Source organism: Cryptosporidium muris, genomic scaffold (genome assembly GCF_000006515.1).
Source record: "Cryptosporidium muris RN66 scf_1106632373451 genomic scaffold, whole genome shotgun sequence".
Taxonomy (NCBI): domain Eukaryota; phylum Apicomplexa; class Conoidasida; order Eucoccidiorida; family Cryptosporidiidae; genus Cryptosporidium; species Cryptosporidium muris.
Genome location: NW_002196575.1, coordinates 15,455 through 38,720, shown reverse-complemented (window position 1 = coordinate 38,720; position 23,266 = coordinate 15,455). Strand labels below are relative to the sequence as shown.

General features: G+C 21.6%; 10 protein-coding genes across 10 annotated transcripts, besides 56 other annotated features; 8 read left to right on the top strand and 2 right to left on the bottom strand.

Moving 5' to 3' along the window:
- Positions 1 to 666: 666 nt before the first annotated feature.
- Positions 667 to 716: a sequence feature (AT_rich).
- Positions 717 to 856: 140 nt separating this feature from the next.
- Positions 857 to 888: a sequence feature (AT_rich).
- An 81-nt stretch (positions 889 to 969) lies between these two features.
- Positions 970 to 1,098: a sequence feature (AT_rich).
- Positions 1,099 to 1,199: 101 nt separating this feature from the next.
- CMU_032690 (uncharacterized protein) lies at positions 1,200 to 2,495 on the top strand (the record flags this gene model as incomplete). The annotated part of the gene is made up of 4 exons (XM_002141197.1): positions 1,200 to 1,948; positions 2,004 to 2,152; positions 2,219 to 2,373; positions 2,460 to 2,495. The coding sequence occupies 4 exons, from the start codon at positions 1,200 to 1,202 to the stop codon at positions 2,493 to 2,495; spliced, it is 1,089 nt and encodes a 362-aa protein (XP_002141233.1).
- Positions 1,414 to 1,450: a sequence feature (AT_rich).
- Positions 1,930 to 2,002: a sequence feature (AT_rich).
- Positions 2,386 to 2,458: a sequence feature (AT_rich).
- Positions 2,496 to 2,571: 76 nt separating the features above from the next.
- Positions 2,572 to 2,619: a sequence feature (AT_rich).
- A 257-nt stretch (positions 2,620 to 2,876) lies between these two features.
- Positions 2,877 to 2,900: a sequence feature (AT_rich).
- A 189-nt stretch (positions 2,901 to 3,089) lies between these two features.
- Positions 3,090 to 3,112: a sequence feature (AT_rich).
- Positions 3,113 to 3,205: 93 nt separating this feature from the next.
- Positions 3,206 to 3,226: a sequence feature (AT_rich).
- A 92-nt stretch (positions 3,227 to 3,318) lies between these two features.
- CMU_032680 (uncharacterized protein) lies at positions 3,319 to 7,068 on the top strand (the record flags this gene model as incomplete). Its single annotated transcript, XM_002141196.1, has 1 exon — positions 3,319 to 7,068. The coding sequence occupies one exon, from the start codon at positions 3,319 to 3,321 to the stop codon at positions 7,066 to 7,068; it is 3,750 nt and encodes a 1,249-aa protein (XP_002141232.1).
- Positions 4,251 to 4,407: a sequence feature (T-rich).
- Positions 4,767 to 4,855: a microsatellite.
- Positions 5,029 to 5,073: a sequence feature (AT_rich).
- Positions 5,159 to 5,286: a sequence feature (AT_rich).
- Positions 5,363 to 5,384: a sequence feature (AT_rich).
- Positions 5,478 to 5,556: a sequence feature (AT_rich).
- Positions 5,594 to 5,632: a sequence feature (AT_rich).
- Positions 5,786 to 5,821: a sequence feature (AT_rich).
- Positions 5,946 to 6,031: a sequence feature (AT_rich).
- Positions 6,320 to 6,406: a sequence feature (AT_rich).
- Positions 6,470 to 6,492: a sequence feature (AT_rich).
- Positions 6,545 to 6,611: a sequence feature (AT_rich).
- Positions 7,065 to 7,268: a sequence feature (AT_rich).
- Positions 7,269 to 7,399: 131 nt separating this feature from the next.
- Positions 7,400 to 7,444: a sequence feature (AT_rich).
- Positions 7,445 to 7,490: 46 nt separating this feature from the next.
- Positions 7,491 to 7,778: a sequence feature (AT_rich).
- A 35-nt stretch (positions 7,779 to 7,813) lies between these two features.
- Positions 7,814 to 7,868: a sequence feature (AT_rich).
- Positions 7,869 to 7,941: 73 nt separating this feature from the next.
- Positions 7,942 to 8,004: a sequence feature (AT_rich).
- A 172-nt stretch (positions 8,005 to 8,176) lies between these two features.
- Positions 8,177 to 8,715, top strand: CMU_032670 (uncharacterized protein; the record flags this gene model as incomplete). The annotated part of the gene is made up of 2 exons (XM_002141195.1): positions 8,177 to 8,405; positions 8,477 to 8,715. The coding sequence occupies 2 exons, from the start codon at positions 8,177 to 8,179 to the stop codon at positions 8,713 to 8,715; spliced, it is 468 nt and encodes a 155-aa protein (XP_002141231.1).
- Positions 8,615 to 8,638: a sequence feature (AT_rich).
- Positions 8,696 to 8,899: a sequence feature (AT_rich).
- A 79-nt stretch (positions 8,900 to 8,978) lies between these two features.
- Positions 8,979 to 9,066: a microsatellite.
- Positions 9,067 to 9,138: a sequence feature (AT_rich).
- Positions 9,139 to 9,197: 59 nt separating this feature from the next.
- Positions 9,198 to 9,283: a sequence feature (AT_rich).
- A 183-nt stretch (positions 9,284 to 9,466) lies between these two features.
- Positions 9,467 to 9,515: a sequence feature (AT_rich).
- Positions 9,516 to 9,737: 222 nt separating this feature from the next.
- Positions 9,738 to 9,830: a sequence feature (AT_rich).
- A 29-nt stretch (positions 9,831 to 9,859) lies between these two features.
- Positions 9,860 to 10,010: a sequence feature (AT_rich).
- Positions 10,011 to 10,299: 289 nt separating this feature from the next.
- CMU_032660 (KH domain-containing protein) lies at positions 10,300 to 11,244 on the top strand (the record flags this gene model as incomplete). Its single annotated transcript, XM_002141194.1, has 1 exon — positions 10,300 to 11,244. One exon carries the CDS (start codon positions 10,300 to 10,302, stop codon positions 11,242 to 11,244), a length of 945 nt encoding a protein of 314 aa, XP_002141230.1.
- Positions 10,528 to 10,575: a sequence feature (AT_rich).
- Positions 10,964 to 11,001: a sequence feature (AT_rich).
- Positions 11,245 to 11,286: 42 nt separating the features above from the next.
- Positions 11,287 to 11,307: a microsatellite.
- Positions 11,308 to 11,380: 73 nt separating this feature from the next.
- Positions 11,381 to 11,435: a sequence feature (AT_rich).
- A 177-nt stretch (positions 11,436 to 11,612) lies between these two features.
- Positions 11,613 to 11,651: a sequence feature (AT_rich).
- An 80-nt stretch (positions 11,652 to 11,731) lies between these two features.
- Positions 11,732 to 11,756: a sequence feature (AT_rich).
- A 39-nt stretch (positions 11,757 to 11,795) lies between these two features.
- On the top strand, positions 11,796 to 15,668 carry CMU_032650 (uncharacterized protein; the record flags this gene model as incomplete). Its single annotated transcript, XM_002141193.1, has 1 exon — positions 11,796 to 15,668. The coding sequence occupies one exon, from the start codon at positions 11,796 to 11,798 to the stop codon at positions 15,666 to 15,668; it is 3,873 nt and encodes a 1,290-aa protein (XP_002141229.1).
- Positions 11,809 to 11,854: a sequence feature (AT_rich).
- Positions 13,634 to 13,693: a sequence feature (AT_rich).
- A 44-nt stretch (positions 15,669 to 15,712) lies between the features above and the next one.
- Positions 15,713 to 15,784: a sequence feature (AT_rich).
- Positions 15,785 to 15,859: 75 nt separating this feature from the next.
- Positions 15,860 to 15,916: a sequence feature (AT_rich).
- Positions 15,915 to 16,612, top strand: CMU_032640 (N-acetylglucosaminyl-phosphatidylinositol de-N-acetylase, putative; the record flags this gene model as incomplete). The annotated part of the gene is made up of 3 exons (XM_002141192.1): positions 15,915 to 16,053; positions 16,117 to 16,307; positions 16,412 to 16,612. The coding sequence occupies 3 exons, from the start codon at positions 15,915 to 15,917 to the stop codon at positions 16,610 to 16,612; spliced, it is 531 nt and encodes a 176-aa protein (XP_002141228.1).
- Positions 16,072 to 16,110: a sequence feature (AT_rich).
- Positions 16,313 to 16,418: a sequence feature (AT_rich).
- A 1-nt stretch (position 16,613) lies between the features above and the next one.
- Positions 16,614 to 16,698: a sequence feature (AT_rich).
- A 76-nt stretch (positions 16,699 to 16,774) lies between these two features.
- Positions 16,775 to 16,824: a sequence feature (AT_rich).
- A 161-nt stretch (positions 16,825 to 16,985) lies between these two features.
- CMU_032630 (LSM domain-containing protein) lies at positions 16,986 to 17,306 on the bottom strand (the record flags this gene model as incomplete). The annotated part of the gene is made up of 1 exon (XM_002141191.1): positions 16,986 to 17,306. The coding sequence occupies one exon, from the start codon at positions 17,304 to 17,306 to the stop codon at positions 16,986 to 16,988; it is 321 nt and encodes a 106-aa protein (XP_002141227.1).
- A 228-nt stretch (positions 17,307 to 17,534) lies between these two features.
- CMU_032620 (uncharacterized protein) lies at positions 17,535 to 17,992 on the top strand (the record flags this gene model as incomplete). Its single annotated transcript, XM_002141190.1, has 2 exons — positions 17,535 to 17,666; positions 17,750 to 17,992. 2 exons carry the CDS (start codon positions 17,535 to 17,537, stop codon positions 17,990 to 17,992), a joined length of 375 nt encoding a protein of 124 aa, XP_002141226.1.
- A 181-nt stretch (positions 17,993 to 18,173) lies between these two features.
- Positions 18,174 to 18,563, bottom strand: CMU_032610 (uncharacterized protein; the record flags this gene model as incomplete). The annotated part of the gene is made up of 1 exon (XM_002141189.1): positions 18,174 to 18,563. The coding sequence occupies one exon, from the start codon at positions 18,561 to 18,563 to the stop codon at positions 18,174 to 18,176; it is 390 nt and encodes a 129-aa protein (XP_002141225.1).
- Positions 18,564 to 18,794: 231 nt separating this feature from the next.
- Positions 18,795 to 18,825: a sequence feature (AT_rich).
- Positions 18,826 to 18,830: 5 nt separating this feature from the next.
- Positions 18,831 to 22,349, top strand: CMU_032600 (uncharacterized protein; the record flags this gene model as incomplete). The annotated part of the gene is made up of 1 exon (XM_002141188.1): positions 18,831 to 22,349. The coding sequence occupies one exon, from the start codon at positions 18,831 to 18,833 to the stop codon at positions 22,347 to 22,349; it is 3,519 nt and encodes a 1,172-aa protein (XP_002141224.1).
- Positions 20,479 to 20,502: a sequence feature (AT_rich).
- Positions 21,975 to 21,999: a sequence feature (AT_rich).
- An 89-nt stretch (positions 22,350 to 22,438) lies between the features above and the next one.
- Positions 22,439 to 22,560: a sequence feature (AT_rich).
- Positions 22,561 to 22,773: 213 nt separating this feature from the next.
- Positions 22,774 to 22,801: a sequence feature (AT_rich).
- A 172-nt stretch (positions 22,802 to 22,973) lies between these two features.
- Positions 22,974 to 23,028: a sequence feature (AT_rich).
- A 125-nt stretch (positions 23,029 to 23,153) lies between these two features.
- Positions 23,154 to 23,212: a sequence feature (AT_rich).
- Between the last annotated feature and the right edge of the window lie 54 nt (positions 23,213 to 23,266).

Genomic DNA, 23,266 nt, shown 5'->3' with positions numbered 1-23,266 from the left:
TTACTATGGGACTATAGGAATTGTCTTGTGTGTGAATGAGGTCAATACTTTTACTCTTCAAAAAGTGAGTATTGCAATTAATAAATTATCTCAGCTGTATTTAAACCAAATATTCTCAATATAATTTGAAATAATGAAGATAATCAGTTTCTACAACTATCCACTTCCTAATATAAAACCTTTGCGTTTATTTAGTATTTAACTCACTAATTTTGTGTCTTCCATATCAGATGTCCACTTTAAAAAGAGACCGAGGAATTTCTTAATTTTCTCTATGTCATTCATATTTCTTGAAATTTTTGTAATGTGACTAACACAAGTCTTATTATTCGTCACTTTCATAATTATCTTCTTATCTTTAGATTTAGTAAATCTTACAACTAGTCGAGCCTGAAATATTAAGATATTTAATTATAAGTTTTCAATGAAATCTTTAATATACTATAAATATCAATTTTTGCTGGAGATAATCATATAATAAACAACTATGATAATTAATAAATTGGAGATATTAATATTATACTAAAGTATTCTTCATCTTATCATTTAGTGAGTTAAAAGTAGTGTTGTAGTTTTATCTTTGTATTTTAAAAGCCTTATCGTGTAAATAATATTAATAAGATATTACTCCAAGTATATAAATAGATCTATATATATCTAACTTCGATTATAATATTATCAATAAATTATTTAGATAATATTAAATAATTAATAAAGATAAGAGAAATATCTCATTATTGCCAATAAAACTATTAATATTCAACTTACTTGTATGGGATTACTTAAATATAAAGATTTACTAGCCACTATAAATTCATTAAAATTCTCCAATAAAACCATAGTGTAAAACTAAAAGATAAAATTTATTATAATATAATTGATATATTTCTTAAACTTCGTTTTAATAAAAGAGGGGTATCAGAAAATTGGCGCACGCGCCAACAAATTTTTATTTAATATCGTAGGTACTTTTAATTTAAATAATTTTTTTAAAAAAAATTTTATTGAATATATTTTTACATAAATTCAATATTATATAATTTTTTAGGACACAAATTATGATTTTAAATATAATAATTAGCTAATAATTAAATAATACCTTCTTATTTTTATTATTAAGCGGCTAAACTACCATGTAATGTACCTAGTTTAATAGTTCTTGTTTTTCTAGTGTTACTCACATTTATATTTAAGCATTGATGCTTATTTTTAATCTTATTATATTTATATGTTTAGCTAATTATATATTAGCAGATATTTTATTAGCTCCATTTAATAATTCTCAGGGTAAAATTCCTTTATCATTACAAGACAAAGAGTTATATATAAGATTCTGGGAATATTATGAGGATGAAAAAAATTATGATAATGAAGATGTCTGTTTAATTATTGGACACAAATTACAATGTAATGTTAAAATTTGTAATAATATACATTATAATAATTATATGAAAGTATGTAATTCGTCATTTGGATTAGAACCAATATTAAATATAAGTATCCCATCTTTTATTAACAAATATAATGGTATTCCTAGAGTTTTTACTATCGATAAAGAAAAAATTTCTTTATTTAATTCTATACATAAAAATTTAACTATTTGTAGATGCCCAATAATATCAAATATAAATGAAATAAGTCCACCTATAAGTAAACCTAGTAATGGATGGGAATTAAACATAGATGAGACTAGTGATGATTTATTTATTCCAAAAATTGGAATTGAAAATAGATTTATTGTTGATACAAGGGTATTAGTAGATCCTGGATGGAATTTAGAATTTACTTTGGAAGGATCTAAGAAGCAAGGCTTCACATTACATTCTCTTGTATCTTTAAAAAAAGATCCGAATTGTCTTGGATTTCCAGAATATAATTCATTATATATAATGACACCTATTCAAATAATGGATTATATTAATGTTGATCATTTAATATTTTTATTTAAGTAAGATTTATTTTATTATAATTTGTTATATTATAATATTTAATTGATATTTTAGATGGGAAGTAAAGAGACTTAATGATTCAAATATATTTGACTATATATTTCCAGTTAATCCAAATAGTACTACTCATTATTATCTTTGTTATTACAAGCATTATAATAATTTTATTGGACAAAAAGTTGGAACTGTATATTTCCGTTTGGGTATGTTTAGAGATATTAATTATAACAATATTAATCAAATGTAAATTTGGACTTTTTTCTTCCTAGATCCAATAGATTCTGCAAGATCACTTTCACTTGTTATATTTCTTATAATTTGCCTACCAATTATTTGTGTTGGATTATTTATCTGCATTAATACAAAACATAAAACTAATAGAGAACAACTACAAAGATTAATTATATGGAAACATAGGGAACAGGTATGAGACAACAATATTATATACTATTAAAAAGAATAATTAAATATATATAAAAATTATTTTATAATATTTTTTTTAATTTTTAGATCCAAAACCAACTGATGACATTGTCACTAGAATGAATTGGCGCTCTGTTTCGACTATGTCACTTAAGTATATTGTCAATATTATTTACCGCTCTACTGTAAACACCTATTCTATAATTATAATCTTTCTATAATATTTTCTATTATAATATTTATATATGTTCAATAGTGACTTTTTCCCCTCTTTAAGAAATATCACATTTAAATTATATATCTTGATGGATTGTTATTTATATATAAGGGATTATTTCGGCAAAAATAGACTTAAACTCTAAATATATTGATTTTGGAAGATATGACTATTTTACAAGGTCAATATTTCTCTAGAGTAATGAAATATATACAAATGTCCTATTTGTTTATATTTCCAATATCTATGTTTGCCATAAAGTAAATATATTCAGAATCATAGTACCCATATTATTAATATTATTAATTTATGGGCCTCCATTTTCTGAAACAAAGAAAGGAAGTTATCAATATATTAATTGTTATAATGTAAAATTTCCCATATACTTTCTTTTTAGTCCTTTAGGCGCCAATTCTCCCCACACTCTAAATTTTTTTAATATTGATTAATATTGAAATATCTGATGAATATTACTACATAACCTTATTCGATTTACTACCTATATATTAAAAAAAAAAAAAAAGCTTTTGGAGTATTGTTTCTATGATATAAGATAGGGACTTATAACTAATAATAATTAGATTTTCTGGATATATTTTGAAATATTATATTCGAGATTATTAAATTTTTTTTTATACTTATAACGGAGAGATTTAAAAGAAGTAAGGGAAAAGGCGAAATAAAAAATTTTGTAAATTACTATTCATATTGGGATAAATATATTTATATATGGAATTAGACAGAATTTCATATACTAATAACTTAAAAGAGAAATCTATTAAGCAAATTTTAAGAGAGCTTATATATTTACAGTGGGATAATGCGCGACAAATATTAAGTCATAAACAATTGAGTAACTATAATAAATATATAAAACTATCATTAGATAAGTCTTGGCAAATAATTCTTAGTAATAAGATAAAAGCGCAATTTTTGGAATTATCCAAATTTATTGATAAGATAGATTCTTATTTAGTTAATTATACTATTAAAAGTCAGTGGTGGAATTTTTTTGCCGCCCAGGGATTTGCATGTAAAACATCATTAATTGAGGAAAATATGTCCCCCTACATCCCATTGTATATACTTTTTCAGATATTATTTTGTAAATTGAATAGCTTGAAATATAATAATGATATATTGGATATTACCTCAGTAATTTATTTATTGTGTGAAATATGTAACACAAATATAGGACATTTGCTAAATTTAGATTCAGTATTGTATAATTTTGGTTTGGAATATTCATATAAATTTCATGATGAAATAAGAATATTACTTAATTCTGATTTATTATTAAAGAGTGATCTAAGAAAACTTCTTCCATACTTTTCATCCATTATTATAAAAGACGAATATATTAATAAATCATATAAGGATTTATGGAACAATATATTAAAAGATTTAAGTCTTTTTATGAATAATTTGAGAGGGAAATTTCGAAATAGAGAGATTCCTGATGATAGTTATTTAGTTGAATCAAAAATAATAGGGATAAATAGAATGATGAATATTGAGAAGGAAACAAAATTAATTGCAGAATTAGCTTTTGATATAAAAGATGAAGATAAGACATTTATAGATAAAGAAATAAGTAATAAAGATATTATGATGGCATCATTTATGGGAATTAAAGATAATAATAACTCAGAAATTATATCATTAGAACAAGAATATAAATCTAAAATAATAATAAATAGAAAAAATAGTGATATATTGGAATATAAGGATAAGTCAAATTTATATAAAGAAATAAATTTAATAAATAAAAGTAATAAATATATTAATGAGATAGGAGTAAAAGAAATAGAAGTAAAACCTTCAAATCCTTTTGAAAATTTAGAATTATATGAAGACAATAAGAATAAGATAATATTACCTACATTATTACAATATATATCAAAAAGAAAATATATAAGATACAATACTAGTAAGATAGGAATACTTTGGGATCAACAATTTATTAATTCAAAAAAGAATGATAATAAACTTTTTAATTTATCTTTAACTAATGTATTTACAACACAAAGATGTATTAATTTGACCTCAATATTACCATCAGAATATTCTATAGAATCAATAAAATATAAATGGGTATCTATAGAATCTATTAAAAGATTATTTCAAGGATTACCTTCTATTGAGTTTTCTTTACCTGAAAAGATTATTAATAAAAGTATAGATAATAATATATATAAAAAAGATATATATGAAGATGATATGATTTATATATGTGATAATTATATATATATATCTAAATATATATGCCCTTGGTTTCAATATAATGGAAAAGGACTACAGTTTATTCAAAGAAATGAGATTTTTAATTTAGAAGATAAATTACAAGATTTTGATAGTCTAACATTATTATCTAATACTATGATTACTGAAATGTGTATACTTGGAACTAATATTTATTATTTAAGACATTTTGTTGAGATATTAAAATATATAACTGAACAAAATATAAATATTAATAATTTAGCTTTGAATTTGATTAATTTATCTACAAATACTATAGTAGATCCAACATTAAAATATTTAAAGAATTCATTACAACAATTACTTGAAATATATGAAAATGATATAAATATATTATTTTCTAAAATAAAATATGAAGATTTAAATAATATAAAATCAGAAAATAATAGATTTATATCATCTACAAATATTAATGTATTATTAAATTTATTTAATCCTTGTATGATATTATTAACTAAAATACTTGCATTAAATAATAATAATTCATTTACAAGCAATTTATTACAAGATGAAAAATATTTTAAATATAATAAGATGAATTTTTGGAGATTTCCTCAAGGATTTACTTTAGTTAGTTATTTATTTACTTGTTTATGGCAAATACAAATAAGTTATACATGGATGTCAAATAAAGATATTTTAATTAAAGATATATCAAATAATAATAAGTATCAAATAAATAATATATTATATAATATATTTAAAGATGTATATGAAAGTTATTTTAGTTACCAAGAATATCTTTTAAAGAATAATAAAATTACAAATATAAATAATATAAGAATATCTGGATTTTATAATCCATTAATTATAATACAAAATAGAATAAAATTTCTTATAAGAAATTCTCAGATATTTGATAATCAATTATTATATGATTTTAATAAAGATATTAATGGAATACATACCTTTTATGATAAATTAATAACTCCTGATATATATAATTATATAGAAATATTCAAAAATAAATCTATTGTACCAATAAGATTTCCTTCTAAGGATTATTCCAATTTTTTTACTATATTAGAAGATCAAAAACTTGAAAATTATTATTTATTTTCAAATGACAATAGTCTTATACATGTAATTTCATCAAATTTAAATCATAAAATTTATAGTATTTATTATTATTATTATATATACTTAAATTCTGTATATCAATTATTAATTCATAATATATGGAATAGTAAAGATTTATTTAAAATAGCACTTTATATAAGCTCTGAATTATCTGAAGAATTGAATAGAAGTGAAATAATGAAAAATTTCAATTTAAATCATCTAGATGAAAAAATTAAGCAATTGTGGAATAAGATTTATTTAAATTTATATCAAAAACAATTAGGAAATCAATTAATCAATATTGAAAAAATTGAATGGAAGGATTTATATTTTAAAAAGAATAATACAAATATTCATTGGTTAATAAATTTTGTACTTGGAATAATACCACATAAAGTAAAGACAGAATTATTTTTATATAATAATCAACAAAAATATCAAATGTATTTATTTCATATATTTATAATATTAGATATTATTTCAAATAAATTATCTCAAATATGGTTATATATGAATCGTTATTTACTTTATATATGGTGTAGAAAATATACTACAGATTTTAATTTATATATAAATTTTGATCACGGCTTTCTACATGATAATTTTACTGAAAATTTGTTTCAATGGATTCTAAAAATAGAAAATAATATACAATATTTTAATTTTGTTATAAAATCAATTTCTGAATTTATTATATTGAAATTAGATAATGCTGAATTAAATAATATAATACACAATATTAATAATCCTAAAGATAAGTGGGATATAATTAATAAAATGCTTATTCAACAGAATATATCTAAAAATCCTTCAAATCAAGATAATTTTCTTACTATATGTAATATGATTATTGAGATAATCTCATATATTTTGGAAATATTATCAAATATTGATATATCTTATAAATTACCAAAAAGACCAAGTACATTTAGATCTTTTAGATATCATGATAATTTAAATAATCAACCAAATGATGATATTAAATGTAAAAAAGAAAGTCACTTACAAAGATTAAAAGATAAGTGGATCCAAAGTGATGGAGATTCTAAAGTTATAAAATTAAAAAAGTCTATTTTAAAATTATCAAGCTTCTTAATTCAAGTAAATAAAAAAAGTGATTATTCCTATCTAATATATAATTTTGAAGCTTGTTAATTTCTATATAAATATTTATAATTTAAATAGTAGAATATATATATATATATTAAATACTACATTTCTTAAATTATTAAAAGGGAGAATTTATATTTTTATTTAATTAAAAAGAAGAGTCAATATATATAATATTGAGGATTTAAATAAAAAAAAAAAAAAATTTAATAAGATATTGAATGTGTTTAAATAATTTATAATTTGATCAACTCTTATTAACTAGAAATCAATATTTAAAAATATTCTATATTTATCATTTCTAAGTAAACTCTCAGATATTATTTACTTGTTACTATATAAATTCATTAACAATATTTATTATCTAAAGGCTACCTTTATAAAATTTCTATTTTAAATTGGTTATATATTTATTATAATTCAAATTTCTTCTTAACTTGTTAGATCTTTTTTACTATTAGAGTAAGATTAATAAATTTTATATTAGATTATATTTAAATAATTTTAGTTTGAGCTATAATGAAATTATTGTAATAATAAAATAAGAATTTTAAAGACTTTACTACTTAAAATAAATAAGGAATTGTAGAAACTTTATAATATATCAAATTATTAAAGATTAAAGTTATATAATTTTTGAAATTTAAAAAAAATCAGATTTCAAGTTATATATAGAAATACAATATACTGTCAAATTCTATACTAAAATATATAAATATTTTTGTAATTTAATCTAAATTGATTTATAAAAAAAAGTTACATATACCTAATAAGACAACTTTTCCTATAGAAAAAATAATATAATTTAAATCTGCTAAATTAAAATAAAATAACAAATATTTATAGACTAGACTATATCTTTATAGATAATTTAATTACATGAAATATTCCTGCTAGTTCTAGAATCATAATAAGATGTTATTATATAAAAATAACAAATAATCTTAGGTTATTTAGTATCAATATTATTATTAAAATAATCAATTCTAATTACTTTACTAATAAGTCCGAATTTTGTCCAATTTAAATATCTAATTTGCACCTGTGTGTGTAATATAGGCGTCTTATATACACACAACCGCTATAACACGGGGAGGTATCTAAATATTGTTTTAATTTATCTTTTGAAAAAAAAGAAAAAAAAGAGGAACCAATGACATTTTTAGAAGCTGAAGATTCTACAGAAAATGACTTTATATTGAAAAGTTCTAATTTATATATAAATTTCATTAATAAGCATATTATAAGTAATAACTCTTTAGTACAAGAAAACCTTTTAATTAATGATAATGATAATTTGGAAAGTTGTAATTTTACCCAAATTAAAAGTGAAAATGTTTATTCACAAGCTTATGAAGATCTTTGGAATGATTATTTTAAAGGTAAGTTTTTTTTTATATCTAATATATTACTAGCAAGATTCAACTATATATTATTATTTATGTGATATTAGCCTTAAGTAAATATAATCAAATAGACAAAAGTAATGATAATTTTTCTGAAAATAAAATACTAGAATGTAAAATTAAATATGAAAAATTTAATGATCTAATTTGTAAATTTATAGCTAATAATGATGATAAAGTTGAAGATTATAAATATAATTTTATAATTTCTGAGGATAGTGTAAATGAAGAGAAATATTCTAGAAGAGAATTTAAATATTGGCTACTATATAATATAAAATTTTGATTTACTTCTAATTATATTAAAAATTTAATTTATATTACGTTTATTATTTTTATAATGAAACTTTTTATTAATTATTAGTATATTAATAATATAATGTAACTTATTTTTATTATTTAATTATTTTAAGATATTAAGTATTAGTTATAACATTTTTATATATCTGTTATTTTTAATTTAAAAAAAACTGTATGAATATCTAATATTTTTTTCTGTTATAAAAAGAAAAATACTTTTTTGCTAGTTCTTAGTTAATAAAATTAGACTTATATATTATTACAATATAAATATTAGATTTTTTTTATTAATTTATTTATCATTATTAAATTGTGTTTATTATAATATAATATATTAATAAATTCTTTTATCTAAATATTTATTTTGTATTTTTTTTTTCTTAATATCTTAGGATTAAAATTTTATTAAGAATTCTAAACCTAAACCTATATAATTTCAACATATCTATTAGTACTTAGTACTTAATCTAAATTTTAATAATATAGAATCTAAATTTTATATATAATGAAAAGTTTGATATTCTAAAAATGATATAATTTTAATCAAATTTATAGGAAGATAAGATCATTAATAGAAATTTTGTACTTGAATATAGATAAAATATATTTGCGACATATTAAAGTAATTAATATTGTATTATAATAACTACCAACTAAATAATTGTAGAATATGGGTCTAATTTTGATCAAATAAATAAGTATTACATATCTATAATAAATTGAATATATGCTAAAGCTTTAAAAGTAATATTTTAGAATACATATATTTATTATTTTAATTATATACAATGAAAAGTGGCCACTTATAAAGTTATAGAAAAAAACAAAAGAAAATGAAATACTGATTATATATCTTAAAAGTTCTACTAACTGTTTAAAACTTTACAAGGTATTATATTATAATCTCCACATGTTTATATTTACATATCTAGTTAGAAAAAAAAAAATTGAAATATATTGAACCTTTACAGATTGTAAAATATATAAATTCTAATAAAATACCAAGACATTATAATTTCAATATTTTTGACTAATATTTATTAATTTGATTTTTGTTTATTTATAAATATTAACACATAATATTAAAATTTACAAATATTACATTTTTCTAGCGCCAAAAAAATGCATGCATTTAAAAAAAATTTTTTTTAAGGATATCAAGATTTATAATTTATAATTCTTTTAGACTATAATAAAAACTAAATGATCTTAGAATATTTTTTAAGAGTTAATTTATAATTTATTTTATATTTGGGAATATTTTTTTTTTTTTAATAAAATGGCAACATATATATATACAGAGTAAATAAATGAATATACATAATAGGAACCAAAATTTATTTTCTAAAGTAAGTAAAATATAAAGATTCTAGTATTTAAAAAAGATTTTATTTCAAATCTCAAGATAACTATAAAATTATATTAATGGATATTAGCGCTGTGTGCAATAGTAATTCATGGGAAATATTGTGTGAGTCTTTGTTGTATTATTTAATAAAAAGAAAGGATCTTTAAATTATTTAAATTACTAAAGTCTCATATTAACAATAAGACTTATAGATTCATAAGCATGAATAGTAGTGTAACTAATAAAGAATTCATAAAATTACTAATAAGTGATATTGCAGCTGATAAATTATTGGATAATTCTGCATCATTACTTAAAGATATGAAATATAAAAAAAAAGTATATATATTGGTGTCAGGGGAAAAAAAGTATTTCCCTGGAACATGTTATAGGGTTACAACCATAGAGGGAACTGAAGAATCTATATATGAAACAGTAAAATTGTTGAGCAATATTTTATTTTTAAATAATAAAAAGAATATGTTTAATTTAAAAATTGCAATTCCTAGAAATATTGTTGGAAGTATTATTGGTATAAAAGGAAAATTTATACGAAGTTTAAGAGTTTCTACAAATACTCATATTAATATATCTCCTATATTTGTTACTTCTGATAAGGCATGTAATGAAAGAATAATTACAATATTATCTGAAGATATAGATAAGATATATAATGTATTTTTGATATTACTAAGGAAAATTAATGAGTTTCCTAATAAATCATGTAGAGGGATATTGTATAGAAGAAATAATTTGGATATAAAGAATTTGGAAAGTAATGAAGAAATAAGTAATAACATACATAATAAAAGTATTGACCAAAGTGAAAATGATTCTATTTATGATATTAATTTTGGTAAAGATAATAGAAATAAACAAAAAGTACTATTAAATAAATTTAATAAAGAATTTTATGTTATTAATGAAAATAGTAGATGGAGAAATAAAATTGGTGAAAATAATATAGAAGATGATATTTTTGATGATATACCTACACAAGATTTAATTATTGATGATACTACAAAGATTAAATCTATATGGAGCTTAATAGGCTATAGAAGAAAAGATATCTCAACTGTATTGTCAATATTATCAACAGTTGCAGCTGCAACAGGCTTTTTACTTTTCAGATATCTATTTAATCAAGAAAATTACTTAATAAAGTAAGATATATATTTTCAATGAGGTAATTTCACATTATTTGGATATTATATATATATATATATATATCAAAGTTTACAATTATCCATATATACTCAATATTAAAAGAAGGTGGTTATATTAGAAATGTGTTTATATTAGCATTTATAATTTTAATCACTTTAATATTAATAAATATTTGATATTTTAAAAAAAAAGATTTAGTTTGAATATACACTTATAGAGATATCATTTATTTGAAATTGTTAAATAATAGTTTGTAGAAATGTATTAATATGAATTACTATATAAATTATGTATAACTATTGTATATTAAGAATTTGAGAAATTTTACAATATTAGCTGCCGCAATGCTTACAAGATCTACTACTTACAAATTATATTTTATATTACTAAATAATAACTTTTATAAAGATTAGGTTATTTAGAATGAGGTGATTTGTCGTTTATTATCATATTAATAAATATGTAATATATGTATCTAAGTTATCTCTTTTTTTTTTTTTTTTTTATATATTGAGATTGAATAATTATTGAATCAAATCGTATATAAAGAAATGAAGAAGTCTGATAATAAATATAATACTAAAATGATTAATAAAAATAAGATATTAAAGATATCTCGTATATATATGTATTTAAATAGTTTTATTACTGTTGGCTATAGAAGAAGAATTGGTGTATGGAGAAGAGCTTATGATACAAATGGAAATGTAGTTAAAGCTTTTACAAGTATATCTGGAGATATTATATTTGAACCAGACTGTTTTAATGTTGCAAAGCGTGAAATAATGTTATTAGAGAATCATGGTATTAAATTAAGAGGGAATAGATCAGGTATACACAATGGATTAATACTAGAACCATATTATTCATTACAAGGAAATAATATGACTGATTTATCATTTTGGTGTGTCCCTAAATCTGTTCAATATATATATGAAATGAAATTTGGTATTAATAAATTATATGATTGGCAAGCTGAATGTTTATCACGTATATTTCATGATTTGGCTACAAAAAATACAAATAATAAGAAATTTTCAATTAAATCTCCTTTCTTATGTATATCTCCTAAATATTTTGGGAAGTCATTAATTGCTGAAATAGTATCCCTTTATGGTCTTTTATTTTCAGGTAGAAATACTTTGATTATACTTTCTAATTCTGCAAAATGTAAAGAATATGGTGAGAAATTATCATGCTTATTTGGAAAGGAATCAGTTAATTTAAGAGTAGAAATTTTATCTGGAAATTCAAGAAATATTTCTAACTGGTCTCCAAATATTGATATTGCTATATGTACAATAGAAAGAGCAAATGCTCTTATTAATAAGCTAATTAGTGATAGAATGTTAGCAGAGTGTTTAGGTACAATAATCATAGAAGAAATTAATATGGTAGGATCAGATACAAAAGGTCATTTATATGAAGGATTTTTGATGAAATTATTATCAACTGATTTAGTATTTTCTAATATTAATGAATTTCATTTAGAGTCAAATTTACCTTATTATTTACCTCGTATTATTTTATTATGTATGTCCAAAATTCTTCCATATGAATCAGCATATATCAATTGGCTAAAAGCTACGTCATATTCTATTAATAATATTCCAATTAGTTCTAATATTTATATAAAATATGCAAAGGATTTATGGATGAAGAATTCAAGATATTTATTAGAAGGGATAAATATAAGTGATAGAAATGAGAATTATAATACTGAGTTAATTCAATGTAAATCATTTGAAGATATATTAAATAGTGATATTGGATTTTTTGATTCTGAATATTTAAGTAAATTGGTATTTGAAACATTATTAATTGGACAACAAGTTTTAATATTATGTCCAACTAAGCAATGGAGTAAAAAATCAGCTAGCTTAATTATAGAGAGTCTTCCAAAATTATTATCAAAATTTGAACTTGAAATCTCAAAAATTCAAGATTCTATAGAGAAAAAAAAACTTATAGATAAATTGAACTTGTTTAAATTACATGGAAATGGAATGAATAGTAAATATTATAATAAACGTTTTGAACTTGTAGAAAATCTAAATATCAATAGAAGGCATTCATTAACTGGAAAAAATTTTGGATTTTGTAATATATTAAAGAATGGAATTTTAGAAAATGGTATTGCCTATCATAATTCAAGTTTGTCTATTAAACAACGTCATTTAATTGAAAATTCAGTTAGAAATGGAGTGATAAGGGTTTTATGTTTAGCAGCATTATCTTCTATAAAAGCAATTCCAACTGTTCATACTGTTATAATTAGATCTATTAACTCTGCAGTACATAATAATTCATTTGGAAAACCAAAAAATCAATGGATATCATCTCATGATATTAAAGAAATGATTGAAAAGGTTAAAATAATTGATCCTAGATATAATTTATATAGAGATTATAGAAATAATTTTAATATTAAAGATTCTAATTATTATTTGATACAAAGAAAAGATGTAAATTTTTTTAGTGAAGATTCTATTCAAAAAGATATAGAATTATGCAATAACTTGAGTATAAACGAAACTATTGATAAGTCAAAACCTGAATATAATGCAAATAATCCTAATGCTGTTATATTTGTATCTGATAAAGCAGAATTCGAATATGTATCAAATATTTTAAAAAGCAATTCATTTAATTTAGAAATGGGCTCGAAATCCCAAATGAAAGATTTAAATTTTGTGATTATAATCCTTGATTTAGTTGTGACGAATATTACTCAAGTATTAAATGATTTATACATTATATTGAAATATGCAAGTCTTAGTGAATATATTAAACAAGAAAATAAAAAAAATGGCAATTTAAAATTTATTTACAGTAGTGATAATAATCAAATTGAAAGTGATAATATTAATAATCAAATTGAATTTTCTTTATCTTATCTTTTTTCAAATTTTATGATTGATATTATAGAAAGAGAAAGTCCAATATATAATACTAATTATACAAAAGATATTAACATTGAAGAGGAAAGTTGTTTATTATCTAATTTTTATATAATTCCTATTGATGATCATAATTATGTGAAATCTCCTATTATTTGTTCTAAACTTGCTCTTGTTGGACCAAAGACAAAACAAAATACTTTAGGTGTACTTCCAAATACATTTAATAAGCAACATAAATACTTACAAAAGTTAAATACAGGAAAAGAATACTTAGAGAAAAATATCCAAATAATAAAAAGTGAATATATTAGATCTTGGATAAATGAAAATGACTTCTTAAAAGATAAAGAATATCAATTATATATACGGAGTACAAATCTTGGAAATTCTATAGTTCATGCTCAAATAAATTTAGTAGATGGTCAAGAATTATTTAGTGAATTATATAAAGCTAGATTTATTGGATTAAATTTCACAAATGAATTGCAATTATTCTATACTATTCTTATTTGTTATAATGGTTTTCTTCCATTTATTAATTGGACAAACTACAAAAGAATTTTTACTGAACTAGAACAAGATGAAATAATATTTGCAGATTTCCTTGGAATTACATTCAGAATTCTTGATAATACAATCCGATCAGTAAAAAGTGGTGTTTTTAATGCACCTGATATTAATTACTTATTACCTGAATCTTTACATCATGCTTATTTTATATCTGGAATTTTATCTTATAAAGGTTTAGTTGAAAAATACAGATTAATTGCACTTTATAAATTTTATTATGCTTGTTTATTAAGGGATATTTGTAATCCCATAATCTCCTATGAACTAATTCTGGAAAAATATCAAATTGATTATAATACAATTCAACAATTTATTCAACAATGTAAAATATCATCGTTAAAAGTTTCTAAATTTACCAAAATATTAGGATGGAATGATTTATCCGAAATATTTCAATATATACCACAGAATATTGATATAAATATGGCTCTTAAGAATATTGACAAAATTTTTGATTTATTAAGATCACAATGTAATAAAAATATTAATGATATACAAATTGATACTAATTTAAAATTTCAGTTTATACCTGGTGAAATCTCTTTAATAAGAAGTACAATTAAAAATTTTAAACAGTTTTCTGAGCTAATAACACCGATAAGAGCTATTGCTTTATATTTACAAGGTATAACAACACCAGAAAAGTTGGTTTACTCTCCTCAGGAAAATATCTGTCAAGCTCTTATTATAGCAGATTCTATTGATTATTCTTATTTAGTGAATACAAACTCTTTTAAAAGATCAGATACCTATTATATTCAAGAAGTTGCAAATAATCTTGTTCAACAGGCTAAGACTTTTATTAGTACTAAACGACTTATAAAAGAAAATGATGATTCTACTGAAGAGGATATTATAGATTATATTAAATATGAAGATAATATATTAGAGGATGACAATATCTTATTAACTTATTTTAATAAAGATGACTTAAATAATATAGAAATATAATATACATACTTAATTACTATTCACTAATAGCTTTTATAATTGACTTTATTTTCTTTTTCTATAAAATTTTCATATAAACTATTAAAGTAAATTAAATTTAATTGATAATATAATTAGTATGTTTAGTGTATATATAATAATGGCGTCTTATTTGTGTGGTAATTGTAAAATTAGTTTTTCACCTATTATCGAATATATTATATTAATTATTAAAATAATATTATAGTTCTTAATATTATGTAATAAATGAGACTTTTAGATCAATATACCTCATTTTGTTTAATAATAGCTCATCCAGATGATGAAACATTGTTTTTTGGTCCCCTAATTAATCATTTCTCAAATCAATCAAATATATCACTTTATTTACTTTGTCTATCAAATGGTAAGATATCAATAGTTCTAAATTTTTTTAGACTTTATATTAATATTTATAATATATGGCCAGGTAATTATTACAACAAGGGCTATATTAGAGAAAATGAACTATTAAATGCTTGTAGAATAATTGGTATTCAACAGGCTAATATATATATACTTAATAATGAAAATTTACAAGACAATCCATATATATACTGGCCTAGTGATGTAATTATAAAAGAAGTTTATTCATTTATCAATAAACATCATATTGAATGTGTAAGTTAAATAATAATTTTATTAAGTGATTCTTATAAATTTAATAATACAGTAATCTTTGAATATTTTTAAAAATTTTCAATTAATTAAATAACTTTTATTAGATTATTACATTTGATTGTTATGGAATTTCATATCATTTAAATCATATTTCAATATATAATGCTATTAAAATAATAAAAGAGGACAAATCTCTATTAGAATCATCAAATCTGAAAATTATCCTTACTTTGAATACATGTAACGTATTTATAAAATATTTAGGTATATATTCATTATTTTGGTTATTAATAAAAAGAAGGTAAGTTTAATTTTTACAATTTATATTTGGAAATATTCAAATTAATTTTATTTAAATAATATATTAACTTTATATTGAAATTTTATTTTTGAAACTTAAAGTGATTTGGATAATGTGCTAATATTTAGAAATTACTTTCCATTTAGATCACTGAGGTAGGTTTTTGATATTTAATGTATATATATATTGAAGTAATATTGAAATATAAATTAAATTGACAATATCTTATTATAATTTCATTTTACTTAGTGCTTTACTATGTCATAAAAGTCAAATAACATGGTATAGAATAATATTTTCCTTAATATCTTGTTATAATTATGTAAATATTTATCAATATCACAAGATTTAGGAATCAGATAACTATTAGTTAATACTCAAGCCTTAATAATGCCTATATTTATAGCTGGCTTTACTAATATGACCAAATCTCCACGTAGAAACAGCATTTCTATACGCCTTGTGACTTTCATAGTACTTTCTTCACCAGTTACTTCATCTATAGTTATTTTCTGGCTAGTCTCCTTAACATTACCTAATACCATATTCATATGAGGGTCATATGCATACAGTATACCTTCTAATTCTCTATCACCACGACATTTAACATTAACCTTTTCATCTAGACTTAATCTAATTAAGTCAATAGGTTCTAGAAATAATACATATAGGAGTAAATAGTACAATTTAGTATACATTAATATACAATATAAAATATATACCTACCTGTTATTAGAGAAGAGGAAATTGGCATTATAGTCACAGTTATACATAAAAAAAAAGAAAGTTTTGAGAATATATTAAATTGGAGTTTGGCGGGTGTAATAGTAATAAAATTATCTAGTATCGATATTAGGGTATTGAGTGTGTCAGAATAGTATAGTTTTAAGATGCTAGAAACAGTTCTTCTATCACTCTAGTTAATGATGGATTGTGAAATACATAAAGAAGATGGAAAATCTGAAGAAATAATTGAAGATGAGTTAGTATTTGTAGATATTCCAGAATTTTTATGTTTTAATATTTTGGGAGATGCAACAATAGAAACCTCACAGCTGGTAAGTTACTTCCACATATTTATAGTCATATTCTTTTTTTTTAATACTAAGTACTAATAAAGTTTTTTTTATTTATCCATAAGATATATGATGATAAAAAAGATCTACATCATATGAAACTAAGTTTAAATGTGCCAAATGAAGATGCAATTCTATTTCATCTAGAAGGAAAGCGTATTGAAACAAAAGGTACATGTATGTTCTTTAAAGTATTTGAAGAGAAAGATACTTCCGAAGAAGATAAATTAAAAATATCAGATATAGACTATATAGGATGTTGTAAATATGTTTCACAATTATATATTAAGAGACCAGATGAAATTTAATAAAGGTAATTATTGTGAATCATACAAATTAAATATTCTATTTAGTATATAGAACATTAAAAGTACATAAATAGGTGCTAATTATTTTATTCTACAGCAAGTAATTACTCTATTTCATATTTTAAAGAAATATACTTTGTATATTGTGATAGTTATCACTCTAATGAATATAACACTATTATTATTTGAGCCAATCAGAACATGTAGATTTAATTTTATTAAAGTAATTCATTCCACTATCTATCCAATCCTTAGTAGATTTTGGTATTGATGGATTGTAATCTTTATTATTTATGTAATTCAAATAATCTTTTGATGATTTCATACTCCAGCCAACTCCTATACCAAATCCTAATCCAGTTGAGAATCGACGTAGTGATGGAATTTTGAAAAGAATAGAACCTAAAGCACTTGCACTTATAGTTCCTATAACTGTATATATAGTTGTACTTATTGCAAGTCTTTTATAAATTTCAGAAACAGGTAATCCTTGACTAGTCATTGTATTATATTGAGTATCTAAAGTCTGCATTTTAGACCTTAACCAGGATTGTCTAGAATCTACACTCATATTATCCCAAACTTATGTATTGAATAATATATAAGATTAACTTCGTTTTATTATAATTTCTTCCAATATTATTTCCTTTTATTTTTAAAATAAATTCCGAGATCTCAGGATTAGAGCCCCACAAAAATAGTTGGAGTTTTTAGCGCCTAAAAAAAATTTACCTATAAAAAGGGACGTGCTTATTAGTATTGCAATAATTTGTATCTTAAGACAGAGGGGATATAAGGAGAGATTTTTTTTTAATGTTTTAATAAAATATTAAGGAGTATGCAAGATTCGCACCTGCAAATAAATAATGGAGAACCTTTTCCAAGTATATACCATTATAAGAGGGCTAAAATTATTGCAAATTACTTGGAACTAGCTTGTATAGACTTCTCAAATGTATATGAGAAATCAAAAAAATCTGACTCTGTTATAATGACTTATTATAGTATTGTAAGTTGTTGGAAACTTTTGTGGTGTTTATCAGTGAGTGAAATTATTGGCGAATCTTTAAGAAATAAGATTGAGATATACACTACCAAGGAAATTGAAGAGACGGAGAAATATAAAATAAAAAAATTGGATATTCCACTAATGTCTGAAGGAAATGTACCTCGATATGCAATGGCCTACTCACCAGTCTTCAGGATAGTTTTATCCCTTTTAAGATGGTTAAGATGGGAAGCAAGAACTAATCCTAGAAAACAAATATCAGATGATATAAATAGCCAGTATTTTGGAGATTATGCAGAATCTAGAATATATCATAAAGAGTATAAAGGTGAAAAGAGATTTTATCATCTTGATTGGCCACTATTATTAAATAAAGCTGATATATCAAGAAATGACTTTGAAAATATAGAAAGTATATTCAGAATAATATTTCAACTTCTACGTAGAGGTTGTAGAATAGAAGCTGAAAAATTTATATATGAAAATGCAAAGTGTCATTGGATTATGAGTTTGATAGATGGTGCTGACCCTTATTTATATTGTACTGATCCAAATAATGATATATATGTAGATTTAGCAGATTTTATAAGTATTTTACCAAAAATAGATGATATTGGATCTAGTAATTATAAATTTGAATTATATGGTTCTGAGGTTTTAGAAGGTTTAAATAATGCTGAAACTGGACATTTAATTAGAGAGAGCTTGGAATTTGTTGATGGTATTGAAAAATGTCTAGTATTCCCAAGTACAAATGGCAGATCTGAAAATATTATTGCTGAAGGAAATATTTGGAGACAAGATCTATTTAAGATTTTAAGATATATATTAAATGAGCCTGAAGATGCATATGAACCAACATATAATATAAAACCTACATCCCAAATTGGTCCTTGGGAAAAGGCTGTATATGGATATTTATCTGGAGATTTTAATTCTTTAGTAAATATTTCTAAGGATAAAATGGATAAGTTATTTGCATTATTTCAAACTGAAAAATTGAATATATGTAATAAATGGATAGATTATATGGAAACTAAAACTCAGGGTAGACATGGAAATTTATTTATTGGTAAGACATATCCATTAGATATTTATGAGAAAGCATTTCGTGAAGAAATATATAAAGAAGTTATTACTGGTGAACGAAAATCGCAAGATTCCCAAGAAATAGCGAACTTTGAAGATTTGGAAAATAGACAACTTGACTTAAAATCAAATAAAGTTAATTTTAATGAATTTATAGATGATGGTTATAGTTACTCTGATTTTAGTAATGAGGATGAATATAATATCTTACAATCTATATTAACACACTCAGAAAATCAAGAAAATAATATAATACATACATCATATAATGAGGGCCCTAATATTCAAGGATATCTTGAAGATATTTCAAATTCTGAGAAACAAATTATAGATGCACTAGTAGATTCATTAATATCTATTGAATACCATGGGATCTCAGAATCTGAGGAATTATTTTATAAATTATTTATATCCATTACATGTACAGCTCTAAATCCACATGAATATGAAAATCAGATCTTTAATATTCTAGAAGATATGATTAAATTTGTTTCATCTACTACTGATATTGATTCAATTCCTGCAATAAGGGCATTTTTGGCTCATTTGATTGTAGCTCATATTGAAGTAATTGAAAATTCCTCAAAACTTCAAAATGAGGAATTTTATTTTGTTTCTTTTATCAAAGATAAATCTAATGATTATTCAACAAATATATCAGTATCTCCTTTAATATATTATCCATTTGTTTCCATAAGCCCTCATTTTGCTGATATTCTTATATCTCAGTATATCGATTATATTATATCAAGTAAGATTGAAGCTTTGGGTATAGCATTATTACTTTTAGAATATACTTCAAAGGAATGTAGAATTGTTTACATAACTAAAGTACTAAATATGCAAAAAATTGGTGTAAATACTTCATTTTTACAAAGAATTATTCATAGTCTTGTAAATAAATTCCCAGTTGATATTATTATTGCATCTTTAAATATGTCTGATAATATATATCAAGAAATTAATGATTTAGATCATTACAACCTTAATGAATTAGAAAATTTCATTACTAGTATAGAATTTATTATTTTATTATATGGTACTTTATATCAATTCCTAATTGTTCGTCAGGATTACATACCTGAATTTGGTAATATTTATGAAATTATTCTCTCGTTATTACAAGAATATGAATTTAGTGAATACTATTCCTCACAAGATAAATTAATAAATCCAGCTTTATACTCTTTATCTACAGTTATGGAAGTAATGTTAGGAGTTTTTTTCCTTTCAAAAATTAATCCTCTATGTCTTATACTTGAAAGTTTGGAAATTAAGAAAGATAAATTAGGTTTCAATATTAGTGATAACTTCCTATTTCTAAAACATTCTACTTCATGTTTAAATGATTTTCTTATTCCTATTCTAGTTGAACCAATTATGATTAGATTAACAACAATTATCCAAACAAATATTGATCAAATTAAACCGGAATATGTGAAATTTCATTTGTCAAATTCACTAATGCAGAAATCTTTATCAAGTGTTAAATGGGAAGAATTTCTAGTTAATTTAGTAACTTTAAATACAAAAATATATATTGATGATATATGTATTGATATTTCTCCTTTAAGACTTTTATGGTCTCATATTACTTATCTTGAAGCAGTTGAACGTCTCTATAAATATCAGAAGTCACTTGATGATCTCCATATTTTTGTTATTAGATATGATCAACAAAATATTGAAAATTCTCTTCGTGATGATATTAATGGAAATCAAAATATAAATTCACTACAAACTCCATATATATATAAAAGTGGAAATAATGTTGACTTATCACCATACACAAGTAATTTTAGGAGAAATTCAATTACTAAAATATTAGAAAAGTCTGACAAAAAGTTAGAAAGTATACTTTCTAATTTTTTGGAAAATAAAGACTTATTTATATTTTTTATTAAAAATTGGTTCTCTTGTTTATCTCAACATTACCATATGAATATGTTAGTTATTTCAGAATATTTTCCTTTTGAAACTAATCTTGGCAATTACAAATATTTTACGATATTACAAAGTGAGTATTACAGATATAAGAGTTTACTCTTTAAATGTCGTTCTTTAATATTACAAACATTTCTAGATCATTGTATTCTTGTAATAACTTATCATCATGAGACTGAAGTTCTCATGAAATCTCTCAAACTAAACTGTAATAATGAAGATATTTATAATATTTCTAACTTATTATTAAAAGATATTATTCAATGCTGTATATCTAGTAATTGGATTATTTATCAGCTATCACAATTAAAATAAAATCTGGAATTTATTCTAAAAACATAATATACTATTAGGAAGTATATCACTTTGTATTATCTATTTTTATTATATCTACTTATTTCTTCAAATAATCTAAATTTAATATCTTAATATTAAAATCTTTAACTTTTTTTTTTTTTTTTGTTTCTATCTTATTCTACAAAATAATAAAATTCAAATTCAAAATATAATTCTATAAGTAATATAACTTTCATGAATAAATACAACTTAATAACAACTACTTTCTGGTTAGTATTTTCTATTATTAAGTTTTTTTTTTTTAAGTAAATCTAAATGCATCCTATTTAAATTCCTCAATAGAATCATTATTAACTTACTGTATTTAAATTCTTTAATTAGAATTTGGAATTCTTAGAAAATATAAACTTAAATTTCTATTCATTATATTATTAGAAACTCCATTATATTACAATATTATTTAATTTATAGTTACTTATAATCCAATTCAACTGAAAACAAAATAGAATTAATGAACAATAATTAGGTATCTAATAATATAGAGGTATTAACCATAAAATATACTATTACTAAGAGCCACATACTTAAGTTATTTCTATATAATAATTAATGATACTAATATTTTAGATTAAGGAGAAATAGATATATATATTTATATTTTCTGTTATATAACTAATATATTTTATTCTAATATTAAGTCATTAAAATCTATATTTCAGTGGTTTAATATAGACTTAATAAAATGACCTATTACTATAAATTCATTAGTCATTTATGAAATGTTAAAATAAATCAATTTTTACTTAAAACAAATATTCAGAGTAATTATATTGAAATATTAATGTAAATAATAATTTAACTTTATATTATTAGTTATTAAACAATTGTATTAGTTCATTCCTAATTCTTATTCCAACACTTTTTTAATGAGAATG